Source organism: Acomys russatus, chromosome 32, assembly GCF_903995435.1.
Source record: "Acomys russatus chromosome 32, mAcoRus1.1, whole genome shotgun sequence".
NCBI classification, from domain to species: Eukaryota; Metazoa; Chordata; class Mammalia; order Rodentia; family Muridae; genus Acomys; species Acomys russatus.
Window position 1 is genome coordinate 26,180,225 of NC_067168.1, and position 12,707 is coordinate 26,192,931.

At 41.2% G+C, this 12,707-nt stretch overlaps 1 protein-coding gene across 2 annotated transcripts in view; it reads right to left on the bottom strand.

Annotated features, from left to right (window-relative positions):
• Armc8 (armadillo repeat containing 8) overlaps positions 1-12,707 on the bottom strand; it is an 88,416-nt gene that overhangs the window by 67,629 nt on the left and 8,080 nt on the right. The window contains exon 2 of one of the 2 annotated variants that reach the window (XM_051140713.1): positions 2,299-2,375. The exons of the other annotated variant lie outside the window; for it this stretch is intronic. Within the exon in view, the coding sequence (XP_050996670.1) occupies positions 2,299-2,375 (77 nt within the window). The remainder of the gene's footprint in view (positions 1-2,298; positions 2,376-12,707) is intronic. 2 annotated transcript variants of the gene reach the window in all.

Here is a 12,707-nt window from a genome sequence, read left to right on the forward strand (position 1 = left end):
CACCTTAGTTACTCGCATCAGACATAACCCAAGGTACAAGTTTATCAGGTGAGATCTCTAGTAAACCTAGCTCTCTCCTGATGTGCAGTCTTCTAATATATACCAAACACTCAATGAGCATTTTCAACTGAACTGAAAAATCCTAAGGGGCTGGAGAGATGGCTCAGTGGTTAAGAGCAGGTCCTAAGTTCAATTCCCAGCAACCATATGGTGGCTCATAACCATCTATCATGAGATCTAGTTCCATCTTCTGGTGTGCAGGTGTATGTGCAGGCAGAACACTGTATATGTAATCAATAAATAAATCTTTAAAAAAAAAAAAAAAAGTCCTAGCTGGACAGTGGTGGCACACACCTTTAATGCCAGTACTCGGGAGGCAGAGCCAAGCAGATCTCTGAGTTTGAGGCCAGCCTGGTCTACAAAGCGAGTCCAGGGCTGTTACACAGAGAAACCCTGTCTTGAAACCGCCCCCCCCCAATCCTTAGCAATATCCAGCATTGTCTATCTAGAGAGCTGTGACCATGGGGGGAGTGCCTGCCTGCCTACAGAGCAATGTTATTTAAACCTACCCTCTCAACTAACTTTCTGGAGTAGTCAAAACCAAAATTGATTTACTCAATGGAGACTTTCATACCACTTTTTAAAAAATAACATTCAAACTAGTCTTTAAAAGAGCTGATTGAATTATCATAAATTCTCTCAGTTAAGGGGACAAAGAGGGACAGGGTATCATCTCTTCTTGTCTCTCTAAAACAAAGGGGAAATACAGCAAAAATATTTTAAATGAGTCCCAGCCAGCTTTCCTGGCTCTGAATAAGAATTACAGGCAAGGGACTGGAGAGATGGCTCAGCAGTTAAAAGCACTTGCTGCTCTTGCAGAGGCCTGGGTTCAGTCCCCAGTGCCCACAATGGCTGACTTACAACCATCTGTAACTCATTTCAGGGAACCCAATGACCTCTTCTGGCTTCTGTAGGCACTGGAAAGCATATAGTGCACATAGATGCAATTTTTGGTTTGATTTGGTTTGGGGTTTTTTTTGTTGTGTTGTTGTTTTTCCTAAGACAGGGCTTCTCTATATATCCGTGGCTGCCATGGAACTCATTTTGTAGATCAGGCTGTCCTCAAACTCATGGAGATCTGCTTGCCTCTGCCTCCTGAGCGCTGTGGCTAAAGGTGTGCGCCATCGCTGCCTGGCCACATGTAATTATTTTTAACAAAAGAATTATAGTCAAAAGAAAGGCTATATGCAAAGCATCTCATCACACCACTGCTGAGCAAAAATAAAGTGTAAAGTACTATTTAACTGAAAAGTGAAAATGTTACTAAGGAAAGAGGAAAAGAAAGAGACTCATCCATTTGTGCCTCACGGCTACCCCAAATGCATTTCATCCTCAGCTTCTTTCGAGCCTTATTCCTTGCACACAATTGAGGCCTGTAGGTCCTATGCTTCCCAATTCCATGAGCAGCCTCGGGCTGGATCTCCTTCCTCAGAACTAACATATTAAAAGTAAAAGCCACTGAAACTCAAAAAGGGGAGAAGATTCGCCTTCAGTCACTTGAAATCTTATCCCACTTGCCCAATTGCAGTGTTATAAAAATCAATTATAACGTGTTGATTAAAATGTTCCCCCCTGTTAAAGAACAAACAACTTTTGAAGGAAAGAACGATATGCATGCTTTCTGTTAACAAGAACTTAAATTTTTCTAATAGCTGCTTTTTAAATGTTGATATTTAGGTTTCCAGCACTTGGAAATTTGATGAGAAAAAACAAAACAAACAAAGCAAAACAACAACAAAATCCTACTAACCTATTCTCCCACTGCTTTCTATTGTTAACCATCAATTTTTTATTATGCTTTTGTAGCTATTAAAGAGTAAAAACAAGCCGGGTGGTGGTGGCGCATGCCTTTAATCCCAGCACTCAGGAGGCAGAGGCAGGCAGACCTCTGTGAGTTCGAGACCAGCCTGGTCTACAGGGTGAGGTCCAGGACAACTAGAGTTGTTACACAGAGAAACCCTGTCTCAAAAAACCAAAAGGAAAAAGTAAAAGCACTCTCTGTAGCAAACATTTTAAATAAAAAACAAGTGTTCTACAAAAAATGAGGCCAATCATGTTAATTAGTAGCTACCAACAGACAAACTTTTATAATAAAACATTGTCATGAAAGTTAAGTAACTACTCATAAATGAAGCCAAGTGTAGTTATACCTACATTTTCATAATTATCATAGTTGGCAGATTAAAACATGAAGACAAACAAGACTTTTTGATAGAGTCTTAAATGCAAACTACTTACATGACACCTTGGAGAACTTTCTGGGGATCGGGGTCAAATAGCCTGTCAACATAGTGGCGACTGCTAGCTGTTACTTCCTAGAAAGTAGGGGAAAAATGATGACATCTGAAGCCATGTAAATAACAAATTAATTCATAACATTACCCACAACAAACTGCTAACCAGTCTACCTTAAGGAAGAGCACAGGCTCTTTCCAGAACACATTTTATTTGCTCCCTTACTGACACACTGATGTAAGTAGGGGTTTTTTTTTCTTAGTTATTAAAATAACTAGAAACCACAGTATTCAATTCAAGATGCAAATGGTCACCTTTTTTTTTTTTTAAAGAGCACTCAATTTAAAAAAAAAAAGTCAGTCTATGAAACATTCGAGTTTGGTACTGAAACTGATAGAATAATTTGGGACGTCAACAAGATACATAACTCAGTTCACTTAAAGTTAGAACTAAAGCAGGGGAAGGGGAATACTACTTTTTGCAATTAGTCTTTTAAAATAGCTCTGAGAAAGACCTGTGATCAACTATAGGTTAGGGGAGAAAGCGGACAGCCAGCTCTCACCAGAAACATAACTAGACACGGAGCCTTTGTGCTGAGCCCCAGGAGAGACAAGCACAAGTGCTCTCCACTGGCAGCTAGAGGCTGCGTGCGTGAGTGCGTGAGTGCGTGCGTGCGTGCATGCCTACAAGTCATCAAGGGCCCAAGCTTCTGCCTAGTACACACAACAGAAGAGAACAGCTCCTGGACAGAGAGAAGGAAGCCCCTCAGACATAGGGAGTGGTACTGTAACAAGCTGAAAAAGATAAAAATGGACAAAGTGGGGTGGTAGCAGCTCCTCAGAAAAAAAACAGTTCAAAGTCAAGGCAACTCATAACCCCGCAGAGCTGTCTAGTCTGAACTGGATGGTACATGGTAGAGTTGGAAAGTTAGGATGCACAGCCTAAGGGAAGCCAGGCAGCGCATACTTAGAAACCCAGCTGCAGAGAGGCCAAGGCAGGAGGCCGATCCAACCTACACAGTAAGCCCCTCTCTCAAAAACAGAGTAGTTAGGGAGACACTTACCTCTTACTTGTACTGTGGGATGTGCTCTTTTTATTACGCAATTTCTTGTAATATATATTTTGTTGCGTGTTCTTTTACATTTAATTTTCAATATGCAATGTTATTTAAAACAACCTACTGAAGAACTAGAAAAAAGCTCTTTTGTCCCCTGTTCATTTTCTCTTGTGTGCTGGAATGCGCTTCTGTACTGCTGTCCATTACCAACAAGATGTTACTGTGAGAAAGGAACTTTTCTAGTTTTCTCAGAATCTCAAATTAGTGGGAAAGCTAACTGTCACAGTATGGTTCTAGCTGACACTTCTACACCATCTACTATCCCTGGAGAACTGCAGACTCTTAACATTACAGATTTTTTTTTTAAAAATCAAAATCAATGTGTATTTTCATACTTTCTCTCTCTCTCTCTCTCTCTCTCTCTCTCTCTCTATATATATATATATATAGATAGATAGATAGATAGATAGATATACACACATACACACACACACAGAAAATAGAAATTATTATGCCCTCCACCAGCATTAAAGTACCTGCAAGGGTCTATTTTCCTCAAAATAACAGGATCGGGGCAGGATCTAAATAGCTGTCTGTCCCACTTCCCTAGCTTACAAAGCTTCTGAGGCTTGTCAGTGGGGTGTCTGATCACATGGTGTTAGTTAACCAAGGCTACAGGCAACTACAAGAATAAATAAGGAAACCTACATTGGGAGCAAAAGCTAGACAGCACCGAGCTGGAGAGATGGCTCAGTGGTTCAGAGCACTCACAGCTCTTGTTAGGGTTCAGTTCCCAGCACCCACATGGTAGCTCATAATGAGCTGTAACTCCAGTTCCAAATCTGACACCCTCCTCTGACCTCTGTGGGTACCATGTACGTACATAGTACATAGACATATATGAAGGCAAAACACCCATAAACACATAAAACAAAAATAAATAAAAGTTTAAAAAAATTCTAAGCTAGGGTAGACTGAGTAAATCTGTAAAACAAGCAGAAAAGCTGTGTCATACCTATTTAAGTTAGACAGAGTGTCTAACTGAACTTGGAGGAACCTTCCTGACTCCACATCCCCAGTGCTAGAATGACAGTGTGTGCTACCGTGCCCAGCTTTCTACTTGGGCGCAGGACCTTAAAGTGAACACTTGACCAACTGAGCCATCTATCCAGTCCCTACTTATTTCCTGGCTTTTAATAGTGAACTCTTCTGGACTTCTCAAATGGAGCCTCTCTTCCCCAGGGGCTGACATCTGGTTTTACAGCTCATCCCTTACTCCACAGCTGTGTCTTCTGTTGCCTTGCAATATGCATAAAACCAACAGAAGAAAAAGGTATGATGCACAGACTTTGTGTTTGGTTGGTTGGTTGGTTTTTTTCTTTGTTTGTTTAGAGACAGGGTTTCTCTGTGTAGCCTTCGTTGTCCTGGACTTGCTTTGCAGACCAGGCTGGCCTCAAACTCACAGAGATCCTCCTGCCTCTGTCTCCCCAAATACTAAGATTACAGGCATACGCCACTGCGCCTGGCTTGTTATGTATCTTAACTAACATAAATTCATTCTTTTTTTTTTTTAATGTGAACATCTAGTTGTCTTGGTACCATTTGTAGGAACTATTCTTTATCCATTGAATGTCTTAGTGACTTTTTCAAAAATCCCATTTACAGGGGGCTGAGGAAAGCCCACAAGTTCATTTATTTCTATTCTTGGTTTTCATTAACATGCATAGTCTTAATGCCAGTACCCGTGTTGATTACCACAGCTTTCTAGTAACTTTTTCATTTATTTATTTATTATTTTTGTTTGTTTTGTTTTTTTAGACAAAGTTTCTCTGTGTAGCTCTGGCTGTCCGTGGCCTCTTTGTAGACCTGGCTGGCCTCGAACTCACAGCGATCTGCCTGCCTCTGCCTTCCCAGTGCTAGGATTAAAGGCCTGCACCACCATGCCCGGTTAGTAAGTTTTTAAATAATAAAGTTGTGAGTGTGTCCCTCCCCTAGCCTACTGTGTAATTCTTTTTCAAGACTGTTGGGCTATTCAAAATTTCCTCCTTAATAGCCAACCTCTGCAGCTCTGTGCCTGGTTCATTCAACAGGCCAAGCACAGAAGTAGCAAGAAACATATTGAAGACAAAGAAGTCACGCCACAGCTTGCAGTCTTGTGTTTCCTCCTAGAACACGAAAACAGAAGTGTATGTGCCACACTGGAAGGGTGGGCTTAGAAAATGAGTGCTGTGCAGAAGAATGGATATGGAACGACACTCAGTGTGAGGATGCAGCCACAGGATGTGTAAAGCCAAAGCACTACCTGCCAAATACGCTTGGCAAGCTGCCGGTGCTGACAAAGACGGAGGCTGGAGAGGCGGCTGTAGACTATGAACAGTGAAAGGGCAAGTGAGCTGTGGCTCGCCATTCAGTGCCTCACACTGCCTTTTGCTGAGAGTTCTGTTACATGCCAAAGAAGATGCCAAAGGCAATGATGGAAGAGCCGCCCAAAGCTCCGATGTATATGAAGTCGGCCATGTCTCCCGTAAGCCACTGTGACAGGAAGCAGCTCAGAGGATAAGGATCTTTCGTAACACAGTCACATCTGCGTCTGCAAGGAGCAATTCCTGCACTGCACTGCTTTTCTCCAGAGATGGGTCTCCTCTCCCCGTAGTTCTTGTGTCTTTAGGTAGCAGTTTGTAACAGAAAGCTAAGAGGGGAGAGAGATGACTAGTCCAGGTACTAAGTACCGGTAAGGAGGTGATGTTTGAGCAAAGGCCTAGGGAAGGGCAGGTCTTTACAAAGACAGCGACACACCCAGGCTCTGAAACACAACGTGTCTGTCACAGGAAAGAGCAAGAGGGCACTACAGCTGGAGCAGAATGAGCACAGGAGAAAGCAGTGGGGCGAGGTCCACAACACGAATGTTGGGAAAGAACTGCTTTGTCCAACATGGCGGTCACTAGTCTAACATGGCTTTTTTTTTTTTTTTTTTTTTTTTTTTTTTTTTTTTTGGTACTATTTGAAATAAGGATAGAAACTGAATTTTGCTCAGTTTTGAAACTAATTATGAGTTTAAGAATAAACAGTACAACCATTAGGAAACTTTCAAGAACGTTTGGAGTTCCCTATGAATATGTGAATCTACTTTTTCAGTTGTCAATTTTGTGAAACTAAAATAAAAAGCAAGTATTTCTAATATTTTTTCCTGAACTATATAAAGTACACGCTACTTCCAAAATATCACAAAAGTAAAATAATCTCATTAACAACTTACATAGATGAATTGAAATAATATTTTGATATCTGGGTCTTAATAACATTTAGATTATGTTTTCTTTTTACATGTAATACCATGGCTGCTAAGAAATCGTTAATTACACAACATTCATTATTTTTCTACAGACAGCAGTGGTATGGCGTCTTGTTAGTCAGTGTTAGGATTTTTATGTTTATAGCATGAATCGGGAAATCACACAATAGATACATGATTGACCAATGTTTTTAAAGGTGTGTTCTGGCTGTGAACTTTATGAATGAGTAGAGAAAGGGGAAGGGCTACGAGACAGATATAGGGAGGCCAGGCAGGAGGAGCTCAGTTACTTCATGACAGCAGCCAGGACCACAGTGAATACGGTGAGCTAGGAAGATTCACAGACTCCAGATGAACAGAGAAATCTGAAAAGATTGTCAACGGCTATATGATATCAGATGGGATGTAGGATGTGGAAGAAAAGAAAAGCCAACGGCAACACCCAAAGTTTTTCTGAGCCACCTAGAAGTCTGACATGCCAGTCAGTGAGACGAATAAGATTTAAGAAGTACAGACTTAGCCAGGTGGTGGTGGCACACAGCTTTAATTGCAGTACTCAGGAGGCAGAGGCAGGGGGATCTCTGTGAGTTTGAGGACAGCGTACTCTACAAAATGAGTCCAGGACAGCCAAGGCTACATAGAGAAACTCTGTCTCAAAACAAAACAACAAAAGAAGCACAGACTTAGGTAGGAAGATTAAAAAATTTGGCTTCAGATTATGCTAGGACCGAGAATCACCAATGAACAGCCCAAGCAAGCAGGTACATGTTGAGTTTAGGATTTAGGGGAAAGTTATAAACTGTAAACACAAACCAGAAAAATTATCCTCCTATAAACAGGGTTAATTCATTAAGGCAATAATCATGGAGAGATCACGGCCAGAAATCTGTTGTGTGTCCGGGTTGTGTGTCCGTGTTGTGGACAGCAATACATGAAGCTAACTCACAGATGGCTCCAGGAGGGAGCAGTCAACCACGTCAAATCCTAGTGACCCGCTCATGAGATAATAACTAAGCCCTGACTGCTAGATTCAGGAACATGGAGAACATCAGTGAGAATTTCATCAAGAAAACATAGCAAAGCTCCAGAGGGGCTCAGTTGCATTGAGGTCTGATTATAATGACAGTGGGTTGGTGGGGATGATTTGGCAGTCAGAATACTTGAAACAGAGATGACAAAAGGATTTTATTTTATTCCTGGAAACAATCCTGGAAGCTGGTAACTCAAGACAGGAAGACAGTATGATTATTAGATTTGGGTACAGTTTTAGAAAAGAGTTTATCTAGAGAACTAAATTTCTGCCAGGTCTAGTAGTGCACCCAGCCCTCAGGAGGCAGAGGTGAGAAGATCTTCCTTGTGAGCCCAAGGCCAGCATAGTCTACATAGAGAATTCTAAGAACAGGACAGGACAGCCAGGGCTACAGACTCTGGGGGGAAGGTGGGGGGGGGGGGGGGAATAGCACAAACACTAATTTTCCATCAATCATCAAGGAAATAATACTAGAAAAAGTGAACATGAGCCAGGCCTGGTGGTGGCACACACCTTTAATCCCAGGTTGAGGCCAGCCTGGTCTATAGAGTCCAGGCCTGCCAGGGCTCTGTGAAACAGAAACCCTGTCTCAAAAACTGAAAAACAGAAGGGGGGAAAAAAAGAAAAAGAAAAGAAACAAGCAAAGAAACAAAGAAAGAAAAGAAAAAGTAGCGTGAGCTAGGAGCTAAGACCTTAAGCCAAGGAATGATCAGATAAAGTCTGGAGATAAGAAACCTGACACACTTCAAGGGGTTTGAAAACCCCAGTGAGGAGTAAGATAGATCTCTACCCACTCTTGTGAATACTAGAGAAAGAATGGAGGCGGGAAATTGGCTAAGAACACTCGGGAAAAAATAAAAAGAGAAATGTTACCAGGTGAAGAAACATGTCTCATTCTAAACACAGACAAAAGGAACACAGAGTTTAGGCATAAACAAAGTCTAGCGGTAGATCAAGATAGATGTTTTAAGTTAATAGAGATGAGGTATGATAGGTATTGATTTTCATTCAGAAATTTAGACCCAACAAGATAGGAAAAGATGTTTACTTCAAGTTTTCCAAATACAAATAGCCAAATTACTATGAATGTAACATTTATATAATTCCTGATTGTCTCGTGGTTCTTCCTGCTATATGTAGTTTATTTTATTCATGTGCAATAATATAAATGTACATGTTAAAAAAGAAGCATAATAAAAAATAAAAATAAATAAAATTTTTTCAAAAGCAAATACAAACAGAAAAAATCATAACAGTTGAATTATGTATAATAAGCAATTTTGTGTAAAATTTAAAGGAAGTCTAGTAGAAGAAACAGAAGGCAGGATGAGGGGGAAAAAGTACACAGACAGCTAAGTGGACATGAGACATGGCCCTGGAGTCCCTGGCGACCTGCAGTTAGTGAGAGGAGATACAGAGCTTAATGCTGTGGCCAGTGCAAAGGACAATGAGGTGAGTGTGGGTGAGGGAAACTAAACTGAAGGTCGCAGGGCTCTTCCTCCTTATGTCTGTCAACAGTCTGGACCGGGGTCACAGCTTGAGCCACGTCCTTCTTTACTCCAGCCCATGGGCACAGCAGGTTAGGAGAGTCACTGGTGCCCTGTCTTTTCATAATGCCACTCCTCCATCATTTCAAAACACCTTTGAATTATGGGTATTTTTTGTAACTTTCAGCAGCCCAAAGAGCTATGGTGATTCTTCCATTTTCCAACCAAAGCAGGAATGTGCAAAGTAGGCAGCTAAAGTGCAGAGGACAGTCATGCTCAGGAAGGACAGCAAAGAGAGCTAGAGTCACATCTATTAAGTCTGTGCCTTTTGACAAGGGGCTTAAAACAGGTTGGCATGCCCTCAAAACCTGGCTGTGAATTCACATTACATACTCAAAGCTGCAATAAAGCCATCACAAATGTATTTATTAAAGTAGAACAGTACTCCTTTAAAAATTTTTTTATATAACCTCCTTCAGCAGAAAAAAAAACATATTTATCAAATTTGTAAATCAGTTAACGGCTGTGAAATTGATTACTGAATAAATCTTGTGAAAATCAAACAGGTACAGAAAAGGGAAAATCTGAGAGCAGGTTTTGTATTTCAGGAAAACAAAAAGTCACAAGTTGAGCTCCATTATACAAAGTACTACGTGGGTGCAATTTTCCTTTCATCGGGGTTACTATCTGCAAAGAGCTTCCTGAATGGCTTCCACTGACCCCTACCTGCCAAGGTCCAGGCCCTGAGCAGTGCCTTCCTGGAGGGAGGGCTGCACTAGGAGCCTGCAGCAGGCAAGATAGGACACATCTCAGAAAGTCCTCCTTTCTGTCTGTCAGAAGCTAATTGTGACTCTGAGCTACCCTACAAAGAGGCCCACATGCTGTCCTGCCAACAACCACAGGAATGAGTGGAGAACCAGAGTCTTCCTAAAATCAGCCTTCAGATCACATTGAGGCACCTGCTGACACTGACTACAACTTCAGGAGACTTGGACCTGAGGCACTAGTGCCAGCTAACCCTCAGCGACTCTCCTGACCTTCAAAAACTAAGGGATAACCACACTGTTTTGTTTTTTCTTTTAGGGAGTAGGGTTGGCAGGTTTGGTTTGGTTCCCCGCCCCCCAAGACAGGGTTTTTCTGTGTGACCTTGGCTGTCCTGGACTTACTTTGGAGACGAGGCTGGCCTCGAACTCACAGAGATCCACCTGCCTCTACCTCCCGGAGTGCTGGGATCCCAAGTGTGCACCACCATGCCAGGCTAACCAACATTGTTTGTTGTTGTTGTTGTTTTTAAGATTTATTTATTATGTACACTTGCATGCTAGAAGAGGGTACCAGATCTTGTTATAGATGGTTGTAAGCCACCATGTAGTTTTTGGGAATTGAACTCAGGACCTGTGGAAGAACAGACAGTGCTCTTAACTTCTGAGCCATCTCTCCGATCCAACATTGTTTTTAAGCAGCTAAATTTTGGCATACTACACACACACACACACACACACACACACACACACACAACACTGGGCCATTGAATCAAAATGACTTAAGTGTAAAAAGAAATTATTAATAATTACCACAGAACACACACAAACCAGGAGTACTGGAGACAACCTGGGCTGTGCAATCACCCAATTTTCACACTTCTTTAGGAGCAACAAAAAAGAAAGAAAACTAATCAGAGGTTCTAAATAGACAAGCCAGAACAGGCTCTAACTGCATCTCTTAAACTATCCATGAGCAGGATGAATTTAAGCCATTCCTTCTTAAAAATCCATTGATAAGCTGGGCGTGGTGGCGCATGCCTTTAGTCCCAGCACTCGGGAGGCAGAAGCAGACAGATCTCTGAGTTCGAGGCCAGCCTGGTCTACAAAGTGAGTCTAGGACAGCCAAGGCTACACAGAGAAACCCTGTCTCGAAAAACCAAAAAAAAAAAAAAAAAGGAAAAATCCATTATAAAACTCAAGAAAGGTCTGAAATGACAGTTTGCTAAAGTCAGGACTTGACATGAATAGAGGCAATTTGGTAGCGTCAAACCTGAGTTTAGAGGTAAATAAACGAAACTACTAGACTAGTTCATTAGAGACCTAAAGCTATAAAAGTTATTGTGTTTCACTACCTCTGTCTTTACTCTTCACTGGGGTATATACCTGTGAGCAGCCAGTCTCACTGTGACCCTTTCATGTGCACATACTTCTAGCCACCATCTCTATCATCTTCTCTTATACCTACTTTTCCTTTTCCCCTTCTGGCTTGTAACAGTTCCTTTCTACTTCCATGGGTTTTGTTTTTGTTTTTTCCTTTTTTCTTCTTTGTGAGTCTGGCTTATCTCACTTGACAGAATGATCTTCACGCTAAGTATTTATTGTGTATGAGTGCCTTATCTGCAGAAGAGGGCATCAGATCACATTATAGTTGGTTGTGAGCCACCGTGTGGTTGCTGGGAATTGAACTCAGGACCTCTGAAAGAGCCATCAGTGCTCTTACCCACTGAGCCACCCCTCCAGCCCCTGCCTTCACTCTATATTTCAAAATTCCAACTTACTTCCAAAAGGAGAAAGAATGCCAACACTAACAACTTAAATCCAAGGCTGTGTGTTATGTTTATGCTTTTCTGGCCCCATTAGGACTCAAGCAGAGGCATAACATTTCTTTCAGATACTTCACATAATACATTTGCAGTTATTTTTAGCCTTAGATCCCACCATAGGATTATTCTTTATTATTACTTAAGTTTCACAACATCCTTCCTTTCCAGATTAATCAAAACCCCACTTTCCTATAACCTCAACTAATGGACAGTTTCTAAAATGACACTTGACAGTTGAGTGGAGCCCAATCCATAATGTACGATACTCTGGCATCTGTGACTCCTAAAGTATGACCTGCTTTAGTTCCAAACATGAGAATACCAAATAGATCATTTTTACCTTTTATGCTGGAAACCTGACGTCTCAATAAATACAGAAAACCAGGCTTTATACATTAACAGAATTTACAAAAAGCAACTCAGTCAGTGCTCATAAAACGTAAAGCCAAGAATACAATGTTGGGTTTTTTCATTTATTTATTGGGGGGGGAGCACATACATACACTTTGGTACACAAAAGATACAGTGAACTGTGAGGACAGAAGACAACTGCAGCAGGGATTAAACTCACACTGTCTGTCTCAGTAGCAAGTGCCTCTTTCCTGATGAACCAGCTCATTGCTTCAATTTTGCATTTTAAAATGTAGGAATTTATAGAGCTGAGCTGGACATTCAGCATACAACAGAGGGGAAGTTAATATGTCCAGTTCTTAGTTTTTTCCCCAATAAAAGATGACAAAGATGAACTAAATACTGTTTGCTTTTTTCCAAGTAAAATATTCCCTAACTTTATACTCATATTTTCATAACCAAAAAGCCAGTGCACGGTTAGTGTAAAAGGAATATGAGAGGCACCTTTTTCTATAGTGAGATTTTAATTTAGTAATATATTTTCAGCTTTTTAGAAATATATTTTCATGCCTCTGGTACACATGATTAACAACAGCTTTGGTGTTCTC